This window comes from Cibotium barometz, chromosome 17 (genome assembly GCF_041138505.1).
Source record: "Cibotium barometz isolate CiBa-2024 chromosome 17, ASM4113850v1, whole genome shotgun sequence".
NCBI classification, from domain to species: domain Eukaryota; kingdom Viridiplantae; phylum Streptophyta; class Polypodiopsida; order Cyatheales; family Cibotiaceae; genus Cibotium; species Cibotium barometz.
Window position 1 is genome coordinate 27,099,176 of NC_141062.1, and position 14,786 is coordinate 27,113,961.

Sequence of the window (14,786 nt, forward strand, 5' to 3'; positions counted from 1 at the left end):
TTGCTATAGGTAATTGGAAGTAAACATTATACAGGATAGTGACCCTTCCAATGTGACCTTGCCCATGGAGCTCAAAACTTTCCAAGGGTTGCAGCTTTAATTGATGGAGTCCAAAACCCACCTTCAACAAGGAAACCTGCTCTTTCAAAACCAGAAGTCGAAGAGACCATTGACAATATTGAAAATCCTAAAGCGCAATAAATCTTTCACTACTTATAATGTGAGTTTCGCCGTGTGAACAGCAGCTGGATGTCATGAAAGCCTGTATTTGTATGTACGCGTGAACACCTCCCACGTCAATGCTAGGCAGATGAGTCACCGCCACTTGTTGCAAAGTTTGTAAGATAGGGGATTGACACGTTGGCATGCCACGTCAACGTACACACACTGATCATTTCGGCCTCTGAATTCGCCATCATTTCTAATCTACTCAGAAACCTATGGCGGCAATTCTGGACTCATCGCGGTTTCTGGTCCACACAGTCCCCTCTTTGCTTCACCACCAACAGAAATGGCGCTCCGCTCGTCGACTCTGCACTCCGCGAGCATCTGGTATGGTCTTTTCTTCACAATTTTCCATCTTTGCTTGCTCTGTCAGTATCCAGATGACCACAACTGTTGGGTTTACTGTGAACCTCTGAGGAGCTACGTGTTTTCTCATTGCAACGCATAGCTCTGCTGTGCTCCAGGCCATGAGAGTAGTGAAAATGCAATTGCAATTGTAATACCAAATTTTAGGTCAGTTTTCCCATTGTTGCGGTCGGTTTCTGTTTTGGCCATTGATGAGTTGGGATGTAAGATCTTCCCATGCCTATGAATTTGGACAAAATCTCCCTGTCCAGATCGTGTGTCAGGCAGATAAGTCCCTCAAGTCATATGCCTTGTGCTCCCTTGTCCATATGGCATATGCCTGCTGAGGGCAGATCAAAGTATGTCACATCATGGGCTTTACGATAACAAAATATGTCACATGAAGGTTTTCATGATCATGTTTTGCCTAAAGTTACAACTTACCATATTTGGACATGATACTTGGAGGGCATCCAAAAGTTGGAGAGTAAACCCTTTGAAGGGTCGTGTTGGAAGCCTTTTCTTGTTTGTATTCCAAGTGAACATTGTTTCATCGGTGTTTCTATGACCCTGATACCAGAGTTTTTTTGGGGGTGCAGCGGATCCTCAAAAGTCTCTTGAGGCGATGAGAAAATTTTCAGAGCAATATGCACGCCGTTCTGGGACGTATTTCTGCATGGACAAAGGAGTCACAGCAGTGGTGATCAAGGTTAGGTTCCTTTTTACTGCGCTGCACTTTTTTAGGTTTCAGAGATCCTTGTAAGCTCAAAATTTTTTTTGAATTCAATAAAAGATATATTTTTTTGAATTCAATAAAAGAAATTTTTTTACATAAACAATGAGGGTCAAAAGGTATCTGCAGAATGACACCATAAATGGCTCCACAAGAGCAGCAGCCTTTGTTGTGGGGATGGGATTGGTACATAGTGCCTGAATTGTTTTTTTTGGCAACACCTTCTTACTTCTCAAAGTTTCTTTTGCTGTGTAGGTGTTTCAGTATAGTTGATTTTGGTTAGTCACAGAATGCCTCCAGCAAAGCTTGGGTAGGCCAACTTGTCATGCTGGAAGGAGTTTCCATTTAAACAAGCCACAAAGACATGCTCAAGAAGGAAGCAGCTGAAGCACACAGGCGGAAGAGGCTCATTGCTTATAAGCAACGGGAAGAATAGCAGCAGGCAAGGGGGTTAGGGTGCTCTAGGGAGAGTCGCCACAGCAAGAGGTTTCTTTCCTGCTTACAGACTGGTGATGCTATCACATGGTGGCATCCATAGTTTTTTTGTATGCGTCCGCTAGGAATTCCGGACGTCCGCCCACAAGCATACGGAATGTTTTCCGTATGGTGCCCTAAAAATTGCGGGTTTTCGAAACTTTTGGCTGCCGATTTGACGTGCGTGGCACTGCGTGCTGTTGCACTGTGCGGCTGCTGTACGTGACCGCGTTGAGCCCCCCCCCAAGCAAAGCAAACTTCAAAGCGGCAGCCGGGTAAGAAAATGTACAAGCTGAAGTTTGAACTTTTTTCCCCACGACTGTAGCCTATGGCACTGTGCTTTTTTTTGCCTGTAGGCTGCGCCCCTGAAGCTTATTGTTCGGGGGTTGCTTCCAGGCGCTGAGCCTTGGAAGGAGCTTCTTTTTCAACGACTGCAGGCTAGGGCTCCTCCAACAGGGGGCACTTGGGTACCAGAGATACGATGGATCTTCATAGAGATGAGGAGGACAGGCCTCAATAGAGGATGGGAGGACAGATTTGCCTTGAGCATCCTGCGAGCTTGGGAGCTGCTGAGACCGGGGCTTTCTCAGAGACCTCCTACTTGTGATGAGGAGCGGGCCAGACAGCCGCTCATCTGGAGCCCCGCGGTATGCACTGAGCAGGGTCATATGCTGGGCTCTCGGCCTCGTCTAGCCTGGGGACCATTGGGAGCAGGCCCAGCACGCAGTTTTGGAGACTGGCAGGCCTTCTGCAGTCTCCCAGAGGCGGTCCAGGTGGAGAGGCTGAGTCACTTTAGAGGGGGGCTGATTATGAGGGATGACATTCAGGAGGCACTCACTGAGGAGTGGTTCACGCCTTTCGAGCCAGCGGCCCCACGGTGGATGGGAGCCTTTACACAGATGGAGATCCTGATTGCTGTCAGAGCTTGCACTGAGGATTGCAGATGCCTCTACTATGAGATCCAAGATGAGGGCAGACTTCAGAGAGTGGAGGCGGAGTTGCCTTTGGTTGCAGAGTGCATCTTTCAGAGGATACGGGTAGTGGTGGCCGCCGCTTCCCGGAAGTGGCATATTGATCCAGACCCTGCAGATGTGGACTCTGATTGGCGCATTTGGGCATATGCTGCGCGCCCCTTGGCCCGGCTCCAGTGGGACCCTGGCGAGTACGAGTGGCATGATCCTTATGCGTCCCCCCCGAGGCCACAGAGATTATCTTTTTCCAGTACACTGTTCGGTTGGGGAAGCATATTTTGACTGCGAGGAGGATGGTCTCTCAAGCCGCAGCGGAGCATTGGCGGCTACAGGGACTCTCACAGGAGTTCCTGGAGGATTTTTGGGCCAGGCTCTGGGCTAGTCGACAGGCATGCAGGATCTCGACTTTTCAGTGGCTGGTTGCCCACAGGGGCTCTGCAGTTGGCACCTGGCTTGTCTACGGTGGTCTTCCGGCGACCTGTGTCCGATGCGGCCACCCATTGGAGACACAGAGATACTGCCTATGGGACTGTCCACAGGCGCAACAGATTTGGCTGAGGATGCTGCACATTTTGGCCCCCTTCTCTCCAGAGGGCATGTATACGTGGGGTGCCGCTGCTTGGTCGACATCGTCAGGGCCTGCTCTGGGATACGAGACGGAGCAGGACAGCCAGGCCATCAGATTCATTAGGGGCTAGCCTCGCCTTGTTCCTTCACCGGATTTCTCGTCCGCCGTCTGGACATAGGAGAGGGATTTACGATGGGAGCTCCTCAGCAGCCTCACCATCTGGTTCACCTGGAGAGTCCGGTGCTTTAGGGCCTTTGAGGGGAGACTGGAGCCACCAGCAGAGACTGTTCGGGGGATTTGGTAGGAGCTAATCCACACCCTGCGCGGACAGTATGACTGCATCCGAGGCGACTCGGATGCGGCGCCAGGCCTTCCACACCACTTGGCGCAGCGGCCCCTTCTATACACTTCACGCGGGTACCCCCGCTGGCATTACAGGCCACTTGTTTGGCTTTCCCCCCCTCCTATTGTATGATATAGCTCTCAGTCATTTGTACTGATCTTTGTACCTTTTTGCACCTAGGGAGAGTCTCCCTAGCTGCCTTGATTGGATCTTTGCTCTGTCTTCTTATGAGTAGGAGAGTTTTTTTTTGTAGCCCAGTGGGCGTTTTTTTAAACTAATGAAAGGATCTTTTCTCGAAAAAAGAAAGAAAGACTGTAATGTAAAGAAGAGAAGGGGGTGGCCTTTTCATCAAGGCATAGCATTTGAATTTAATTCAATTAACTGTAAAACATAAAAATCAAGAAAATCATAGATTTAAATTCATAAATAAGTAAGAAAATTAGCTTACATGAAGCTTGTAAGCTCTTCTTTGGCTTGAGGGATTGAGGGTTCTACTCTTGTTTGAAGCAAGAGTAGCCACCAAATCACTTTGGAGAGGATTAGGCCAAAAATAATTGAATTATTAAGAAATTCAATGTAGATGGCTTAGGACAAGAGTAGAGTAATAGTGCATAAACACCATTAAGCTTTTATAAAGGGGGAGGCTTTTATTTATAGGAAAAAGTGAGCCTCTAACCAAGCAAATTGATTCTAAAATTTTTTAGATCAGTTTGGTCAATTTTTGACCATTTTTGGGTCAGTTTAGCTTACTTTTTGGATCTAGTTTTGAAATAGGAGAGAGAAGAGATGAAATATCTCATTTTATTGATTTAAAATTGGGTTACGTAACCTGTCAGGAGAAACAGATCTGTCTCCCTTACTCCGAGAATGAGAAGAGCCTTCATGCTTGGAGTGTTCTCGTTTTTGAGAGGCATGACGAGAACGAGAGGAAGCATCATCAGACTCCTTAGAGTTTGTATGAGTGGCATAATGAGATACATCCTTCTTCATCTTTCCTTTTTTGTGCGAATAAGATTTGGCCAGTTTCTTGGGATTCGAATATCCCAAGTGGACAACTATGGCCTTGAAGACCTCACCATTTGTATTACTCTTTCTCTTAGACTGCAAAACCCTCTGTACATCGGGATCTTCCTGTATGGCTCTCAGTGTTGCAGTCTCATCACATATTGCCTAACTTGGCGTCTCAGAGTTTCCCACTCAAACAGTACATCTGGAAGTGGTGTGGAAAGTGAGGTGTTTTGTACATCCTTGGGCACCTCATATTGCATCTGTTTGTCGGGTGTATTCATCACATGCTTATCATCACTCACATGATCAGCCATGATTGCAAATCAAAATTTTTTGCCAAAATAGTAATCTTACGTGCCCAGAACACTCAATCTGCTACCCTCAACAAGGGGATTTACCATCGACTAGAGAACCGAAGCTTTGATACCACTATCACAAATACGGAAGCGTGCGCACAGAAAACCTCCTGGACTGAGGGCTCACAATGGGGTCACGGCGTACAGCAAATAATCCTAGAAAAGGTTCTACTTCTGTACAAATTTTGCACTGTTAAGATCATGCCAGTGTGTCACTGTGTAGCCCAGTGCAGGGTGCACGTGACAAACATGCTGTATAGGTCACCCCAAGAGATGAGATGGGTGCCTTGTCGTTTGCCTTGAACTCCGAGCCTTCTGAGCATCAAAATTCAGCCCAGAAACCTGCTGTACAGTTGTCGACCAGCCTTGTAGAGAAGCCAGAAGGGGTCGCCTGAGAGAGAAGAATTGCTTTTACTTGTAGAAGCTGTGGAGGCAAGCGACCAGCTATAAATCAGCCCTGTCCATCACCGACCAGCTCTCCCAAGCTGTTTTTGCATTCTCAACTGACACCTGTCTCAAGCTCAGGATGTTCCACTGCCAAAAACAGTTGGAAAGGGGGGCGCCTAGCTGATTTTGGCCCTTCCCTCATAGAATAGCAACTTGTGGAGCTTTTTTTTGGCTTGATGGGCTGCCCACCTTGAGTAATGGCCAAGTTTTATTAAAAACTGGTCCTTTGTTTTGGCTTGATGGGCTGCCCACCTTGAGTAATGGCCAAGTTTTATTAAAAACTGGTCCTTTTGATGCGAACACTTTAAAAATTGTCCTCCAGGCTCCCAAACTTAAGTGTATGTGAACACTTTATAATTTGTCCGCCCAAATTTAAGTGTATGTGAACACCTGCACTAATAAACCTTAGTATAATAAAATATAAGCCGTAAATTGAGTTTGGGGTCACTTACCACCTGCAAAACACATAAGACCACCACCTTAGTCCCAAACAGGTGTGCACTCACGCGTCCACAGGGTTTCCAGGCGTCCTCGAAGCCCATGGACAATCACAAGTAAGAATACCAGGCATTGTCCAGGCAGTCAAGACAAGTCATTCATGCATGTCAAAACACACACAAATGTTTTATGCATAATATTCTGGATTTCATCTCCTAACTTATTCATCTTGTACCAAACCCTTCTCGGGCACCGCCCATTAAGATATAAAGAATGCTCACCAGGGTGTCCACCCTTCCATGAGACTTCATCAGCATGCCAGGAACTCTTACTAGGGTATCCACCCTTCCATGATGCCCTTCCACATGTACTGAGTCATGCTAGGAACTCACACCAGGATATCAATCCTTCCATGTCGCCCTTCCACATGTAACCAATCATGCCAAGAGCTCACACCAGGATCTCAATCCTTCCATGGAGTCCTTCCACATGTACTAAACCATGCCTGGAACATAGACCAGGGTCTATACCTACCCTTCCATGGTGTTCCTCCACATGTGTATAGTCAGAAATATGACAATGCATGGATAACACATTGAATTGCGTTCAGGCTGGGAAATTGGTTGAACAGGAGTGGCCGACCATTTTCTACACTGGATGTGCATGCCATTGCTTGCACCTCTTGTTTGAGAACATTGGCAAAATTTCTTGGGTTGCGAAAGTGCTACTCAAGTTGTCACATTTGTCACAAGGAAGTCCACAATGTTGGCATTGTTTAGAAAACGCAGCAAGGAGGACTTGGTGAAGCATTCAATAACTCGGTTTGTATACTTTTTTATTATGTTGGTTACTCTCTTGGATGAGAGACGTATGCAGGGTGTGCGCAAGTTGATGATTGATGATAAATTTGTAAAAATGAAGGCATCAAAGATCCCTCAGGTAATTGAGGTGTCAGACATTGTGTTCTCTTCATCTTTTCGGCAAGAGGCAAGAACCATTGTCAAGATATGCGCCCCCATTTTGAAGATTCTGTGCTTGGCTAACAGGGAAGGAGCCACCATGGGCCTCATGTATGAGCTTACAGATCGTATGGTAGAGCAAGTGCAGAACATGACATTGAGGCCAATAAGATGAAAGAGATGGAAGACTTATGCATTGGTAGATGGGAAATGTTGTACACACCATTGCATGCTGTGGCTATATCTTGCACCCTGTATGGAAACGAAAAGAGCAAGATAGTGATTCAGAGGTGCATGATGGATGGATGACATTGTTGGAAAAATACACTAAGGGTGATTTGGCCTTGCAATTAGATCTCATTGATGAGCTCGACAAGTATAAGGGAGAAAGCGACACATTTGCTCGTCCCATTGCAAAAGATGAGAAAAGAATGCAAGAGGGTGTGAAATGGTGGGAGACATTTGGGGCTTGCACACCCAAATTACAAGCTCTTGCACTTAGGGTGCCTTCTCAAGGCACATGTGCCTCCCCATGTGAAAGAAATTGGAGCACATTTTCTCTCATTTATACTAAGAGAAGAAACAAGCTTCTCCCTTCTCATATGGAGAAGCTTGTTTTCATACGCAAAAACTTAGGCTCATCTCCAAGATCAAAGAAAGACGCTATGAGAGAAAGGAGATCACATTGGATATGCTTAACAAAGAAAAAGATGAGGAGCGCTTGATTGCCTTACAAGATTTGCAAGAGGCTATTGCAGAGGCAGATGAGGCTTTGGAGCCTCTTTCGATTGCTCCACCCTCTACAGTTGGCCAGCCATCCTCTATCCATGTTGGGACATATGCTCAGTTGCTACCGAGGCTTATGAGTTTGATGATGATGACGATGAGGAGGAGTTGTTTGCAGATGAGGATGAGGAGCCCATTGATCATGCTGAGGATGAGGGGAGCTTTGATGAGGCTTAGGTCTACTTAGTATTCTTCCACTCTCTAATTATGTTTTGTCCACTTCCTACTTATGTTTTTCCTCACTGCTCATCGGTTTTGCGGCTTGCCCACTAAGCAGTGAGCACTCCATCATCCATGTTTTTGCTTGCTTCCACTCATGTTTTATTTCCTTTCTTGAGGCTTGGACCTCCTCATGTTTGTCCAGACTCCATATGGCACAGCCTACAGGCTACATGTGACAGGTTTTGGCATTTGTCCACTCCACGCTCCCTACTTATGTAACATGTTACATGATACATCATTGATCATACATGTATGATGTAAACAATAATATAAAGTCCAGAGTTTGGATTCTGGCTCTACATCATTTATGTTTTTTCTAATCCCAAAATCTTTGCAGTTTCAACTTTCAAGTTTCTTTGGTTTTTTGTGTCATATGTTGTCATGTGCACAGTGTGTATCTACCATGTGCTACGAGGTTTGGGGAAGCTTGGAGCTAGGCAGGCTGATTGGCGAGCTGAGTTAGGGATAGACTAACGGGCGGGCACCCAAGTATGGACGGGCGGGCGTCCAAGTGTGGACGCCCGATGACCGGCCAAGAGCCTATAAAAGGGTAGCCAAGGTTAGTCATTAGTTCATATAGAGTCTCGTGTGTCTTTGTGAGAGCTCTATGGTCAGGAGCCTGGATCTAGTGCAGACATGCACCTGCTTTATGTAGCCGAGGCCCGCGAGGGTAGCTTTGTGGCGGTATGGGACGTCACAAGGTAGAGATTAGTCAGTACGTCCATCTAGTTAGCTCAGCTCGTGGCTCGGTGGGGACAGCCAAGACTTGTGGGCTTGCCTGCAGGTTTCGAGTCTTGTACCAGGAGCGTTCTACAAGGTGATCGTATGGGGATCTGGACCATTTCGTATTACACGACGGATTGGTTCAGTCGCATATGAATTGGATTTGCCTTCTCATGTGAAAGTTCATCCCGTATTTCATGTCAGTAGACTTAAGGAAGTACTGGGTGGAACAGACCAGTTAGTTACTCCTCAAGAAATCATAGATGTCGAGGATATGACATTTGTTCCACACGAACCTGAAAAGATTCTTGGATTTCGTGAAAGACGATTGCGGAATACGCTTATCACGGAATACAAGATCAAGTGGAAGGATCGTGTTGAGGAGGACGCTACATGGGAGACATTGACTACTTTCAGAGAGATTACCCTGGCTTTTTAGTGAGCTCAGGAGTGAGCTCTTAGAGGAAGGGGAGTATGTCATGTGCACAGTGTGTATCTATCGTGTGCTACACGCACACAAGACTAGCTTCGAGGTTTGGGGAAGCTTGGAGCTAGGCAGGCTGATTGGCGAGCTGAGTTAGGGAGACTAACGGGCGGGCACCCAAGTATGGACGGGCGGGCGCCCAAGTGTGGACGCTCGATGACCGGCCAAGAGCCTATAAAAGGGTGGCCAAGGTTAGTCATTAGTTCATATAGAGTCTCGCGTGTCTTTGTGAGAGCTCTATGGTTAGGAGCCTAGATCTAGTGCAGATGTGCATTTGCTTTATGCAGCCGAGGCCGGCAGCAGTCTCGAGGCCCGCGAGGGTAGCTTCGTGGCGATATGGGACGTCACGAGGTAGAGATTGGTCGGTACGTCCATCTAGTTAGCTCAGCTCGTGGCTTGGTGGGGACAACCAAGACTTGTGGGCTTGCCCACGACTGTCAAGGTTGGGAGGTGAGTCAGGCCTTCACCCCCTTCACGTTTGCTTCGTTTTGTTTGCAGGTTTCGAGTCTTGTACCAGGAGCGTTCTACAAGGTGATCCTATGGGGATTTCATGTTTTTCCTTAAATTTAGGGTGCCATATGGTATCTGACGTATGGAATTTCTTGGTGGTCTGAACCGTACTTTTTCTGTACTTCCATACTCGTATGTGTTTGCCGTATGGAAAACTGTGGTGGCATCACAGTATGTGACAACACAGGGCAGGTGATGGGTAATTGAACTATGAATACCATGCATGAGACTGCTTTGTGGAGAGACTGCTTGACATGGTAATGTTAGCATGAGCGATCACACGTCACGGTACACCTTGTGGGGCAGTGAGCTATGTGTCAGATTGCTTTGTATAGAGATCCCAACAGAGGTTTCTCCCCTTGCTGTGGCCTAGAGGGATGGCCTTGAACTTTTGATGAAGCCCTTGTTTTGGCCCTGAAGTATGAGCTCTCATTGCTCAAGAATAGCAGCAGTGCGCAGTCATTCTCTTCGAAATAAGCACCACAACAGAGTCTGAGGGAGGGTTCAAGCAAGAAGGCCACAAATCTACACATTGGCTAGAAGAGGTTGAAACTTGTAAGAAAGGGATTAGGTGATTCAGATGCCCATGGAGTGGGATGTTCTAAGAGGCATTGCCCCAACTTGCAGGACTCCAGTAAGCTGCAACAGCTAGGATACACATCAGTCAAAGGGAGGATCAGCACCATTCTCTCATCTTGGTATCCAATTATGGGTCCTTGTTGACAAAAGGAAGGCTCTGCATGAAAGGATCATCAAATGCTTTGGCAAGGTGAATGTAGTCAAAGTACTGGTGCCCTTTGATATCCAGGCAGAACAATCGATATCACGAGCAGCAGTGCAAAATGGCTAGCTGCTAGTCATGACCATAGAGATCTTTAATTTGAGTAGTGCTTTCTCAGGAGGTGTTTTGCTACATGTATTTTGAGGTGCAGAACATAGAGCTCAAGCTACATGGATAGACTGATAGATGCATATGCGCTAACAATGGCACCTTTATAGGCACAAAATCTCACTTTGGGCATTAGGTTCATGCATCAGTACAACTCTACCATTCATTGTCCATATTGCATCATCGCTATCAAGGACTTCCAGCTCCGGCTATAATTAGAGGTTGAAATGGTTGGACAACGGTGTTTGACAATAGTACAGACTACAACCCTCCAGAGAGGAAAATTCACTCTCATATGAGGTCAAATAATGATGAGAACAAATTGAGGGGAGGCTATCACTCTGGCTGGCCGCTCTCAAAGGGAGGCTACATTGAGGGAGGGGGACAGAAAAGACATTGGGGTCTTGAAGGGGTGTCACCATTTGGCCATTCTCTGTGCTTTCAACCTCGAGACGAGCTTTGGACCTTTGGTGGACGAGTTGTATAGTGGACATGATGCCTCATGGCAGGGGACTTATGTCTACGCCAATGGTCATGTGGATTGGCACCTCATGTTAGGGGACTTATGTCTACGCCAAGAGCTAGTAGGCTGGATATGTGAGGATGTGGGCTTCTGTTTGTGCCCATATTTAGAGTACAATATTCCGGTTGGCCTAGGGACGTAATGTCTGCGCCCGGAATGACTACCCGTTACAAGCTAAATGAAAGGGGGATTGTCCAGCACATTCTTATGCATGGCATACTTGCATGCCTAGAACTGTTTTACTGCTTGCAAGATTTGTGTGTTTAGTTTATGGGTAGGAGATTCCCTCTCGTGAATCGTGCGCGTGAATCTGTATTGTGACCTCGCTTGTGGATTGTAGACAGGTGGTAGGTGTGACTCTAAACTCTTTATTTAAGCTTATTAGAGTTATAGTTCAATTTGCTGATTTGCAGGTCTACACTTTTTTAAAATACGACCGGACAACTTATAAGTGAGTTTGGGCATTCACACTTCATTAATGAGTGGGCGGACAATTTTCGGGCATTTACCTCTCCGGTCAGCCAGGCTATTGACCAAGCACCCTCTCCATTTATTAGAGAGGTGTGGTCTGTGCCGAGATGGACCAATAGCCGGCCTCTATGCTTTTGATATCAGTCCACACACTCTCTTGCTTGTTGTTTGGAAGTTCTCATGTGTGGAGGAGCTTGTTCATGGTCAAATAACAGGTATCTAGTGTCGGATTGACCTAATTCTCAACTCTTTTATGGATTTCTACATGATGGCAAGGGTTTTGAGCAATTCTGTCTTACTGACAAATTCTTCCAAATGTTGAAACCGTAATTTAGCAAAAACCCTAATTTTAAAAACTCTAATTTCGCAAAACCTAAAAAACCTAATTTTCAAAAACCCTAATTCTGTTGAAACCTTAATTTTGCAAAAACCCTAATTTTGTTGAAACCTTAATTCTGCAAAAACCCTAATTTCAACCGGGAGTGCTATGGAGTGTTCCTTCATCACTACTTTGACCTAAAGCTGGAAGGTGTCTGTGAATGGCAACCGAATCTTGGGTTCTTTAAACTTACTCTACATCCGCGTTCTTGGCCATTCAGGGTCTCCTACGTCTCGGCCTGGCACACACTTGAATGTGTATGGATGCCAGTGGAGCAGTGCTGCTTGTGGCAAGATATTGGGATTGGGGAGTGAGGTTCTTTGCGAGGAAAGCTGTGGATTCAACCTCTAGACCGACACAACATGTTTGAAATTGATTTCATATGCATGAATGTTGTTGGAAATTTGGCATTACTACCCATGGAGCTTGTATGTAAAATTCCTTGATAATACAAATCATATTACAAGGGGGGTCAGCTTATTGTAGTGTTATTTCAATTTTCAGCATTGCTATCTTGTTTTGTGTTGTGCCAAATCACCTTGTTTACGAGCATTAATAGTTTAAGTGTGTGTCAAGGTTATGTTCAACCCCGACCAAAATTACATTAGTATTAGAGCCTAGGATCTTCCTTCTTTCTGTGTGAAAGACGACCCTATCTTGCATACACTAAGTGTTAGTGTTTTTAAGCATTATGGCCAGCCATACAAAGAGTGGTGTGCATATTTATGCAAGAAGACAAGCTTGTGACGAAGAGGTTGGTGATAATGTACACCATGGAACACATGCTAGTGAAGAACACCATGCTTAAAATGTAATCCATGTATTCCCTGGGGTTATGAACAAGAATCAATGGCAAAAAGAGTGAATTCTTTCTTTCAGATGTTCACTATCTTGGTCACATAATATCTAAAGATGGCGTGCGAATGGATTCTGAGATCCAAGCCATTAAGGATTGGCCGGAACTCAAATCTATTCATGAGATACGCAGTTTCCTTGCTTTAAGCTCATACTACAAGAGGTTCATATTTCACTTTGCAATGATTGCCTTGCGATTGCATGAACTTACCGAGAAACGAGTTGCATTTAAATGGTCAAAATAAAAAATTGATGCTTTTCATAACCTCAAAAATGCCATTATATCGAGATCGGTTTTGGTAATTCTTGATTTATAGAAGCCATTCAGTGTAGAATGTGATGCATGTGGCAGCTAAATAGGAGCTGTCCTAAATCAAGAGGGACATGCCGTTGCATATGAGAGCTGAAAGTTGCATGATGCCGAGCTCTCTCTTGGCATCTATGAGAAGAAGCTATCGGCTGTAGTTTACGCTCTTACAATATGGAAACACTACTTATTGGGAGCTGAATTTACAGTCAAGTGTAACTTGGTTGAACACAATGCTAATCTATACACTTAAATACACTAAGATTTGAAGGACACTTGCTCAAATACAAGAAGTAAATTGCTGAATTGACAAGAGGCACACAATGAGCCGGAACGGCCGACCCCTCCCTTGAGTAAATTGTATTACTATTGGAGAAATTCAATACATAGTTTCACGGGCATCCATTGCCAAATCCTCCATGCCAATGCATATGAAATTCAGCATTTAGAAAACAATGGTATGTCGATGTAGATCACCAAGGAGCTGCCTTGATGCCCGGCCCGACTTCAGTGCCCATATTCTCTACCATTGACTCTATGTTCTACCAAGTAAGGTAGCAACATCTTCAAGAGCACATAGGACAAGAGAAATACTACATAGGGCGGCTAAACAAGGAGTCCTGCCCTTCTACTGAGTAAGTAATGACAATACATTGTCCAATTACCTTACCAGTCTTCATAGAAGTTGTTGCAAGCGGAAGCCTTCGCTTTGGAAGCTTTAGAAGTGTTGATATCTTCGATTTGCCACAATCCTTCGCGACAAAAGTCTTCAAGAGGATGAAGGGAACCTTGGGAAAGCTTCCCCTATGGTTCAACTTGAGAAAGGAAGGCTGAAATTAGGGTTTTCAGCAAAAAGACCAGAAATTACAGCAAAAATGAGAGCTGTTTTGCTGAATTTCAGTCATTGGGAGTGAGTAGGAGAGTGATTAGCACTTGGAAACACTCTTGGAAGCTTGGAAAACACCCTAGCAAGTTGGGTATGGCTATGGAGAGCTTGGAAATGGAGAGAAATGGTGGAAAAACAGAGTTTTCAGCCTCCAAAAATCCTCATGAAGAGAAAACACGAATTTCTCTTAATAAGTAAGTGAATTGGGGTCCAATCAGGTGAAGGGACATGGGGAGATGCCCATTTATGAGTAAAAGGGGAGGATTAGGTCCTGGACATTGAGTCTTGTCCGCCTCGGGACTTCAGTGAGTGTGAACTTGGAAGAGGTCATAATTTATAAGTGACTTTTGGGCGCCCAAACTTTAATGAAATGGGAACGCACTCACTTATAAATATTGGCCAAGTCCTAAGGGCTATTTGAGCCTAGATCGGGAAATACTTACCACCTGTTCACATGCCACACAACCATGTCAGCAGACAGTTTCACACGCACGGTTCACGGGCGGACGTCCCCTTACCCGGAACTACACATAGGTCATGCAGGCATGAAAACAGCATGCAATTTCATTTGCAGGCAAGCACATAAAGATGCTATGCAATGCAGCATTGGCATGAGCAATTTCCGTTCATGAAACCATATAAGACCAGGCGTTTCCAGGCAAGTATACGCAATACCAAACCCAGTGGAAAGCCAATCCTCCAGGCGTTTCCGGGCATGTACACAAAGGCACAAGTCCCAGCGGAAAGCCAAGTCCTCTAGGCGTTTTCGGGCATGTACACAAAGGCACAAGTCCCAGCGGAAAGCCAAGTCCTCCAGATATTCCGGGCATGATAACATCAAGTCCCAGCGGAATATCATATCCAACTATACAGCATGACACGTG

The 14,786-nt window shown here is 45.6% G+C and overlaps 1 protein-coding gene across 1 annotated transcript in view; it reads left to right on the top strand.

Moving 5' to 3' along the window:
• The first annotated feature begins 217 nt into the window (after positions 1 to 217).
• Positions 218 to 14,786, top strand: part of LOC147629840 (ferredoxin-thioredoxin reductase catalytic chain, chloroplastic-like) — a 56,218-nt gene continuing 41,649 nt past the window's right edge. The window contains exons 1-2 of the mRNA XM_086811369.1: positions 218 to 552; positions 1,170 to 1,279. Of these exons, the coding sequence (XP_086667495.1) occupies positions 441 to 552; positions 1,170 to 1,279 (222 nt within the window). The 5' untranslated portion in view covers positions 218 to 440. The remainder of the gene's footprint in view (positions 553 to 1,169; positions 1,280 to 14,786) is intronic.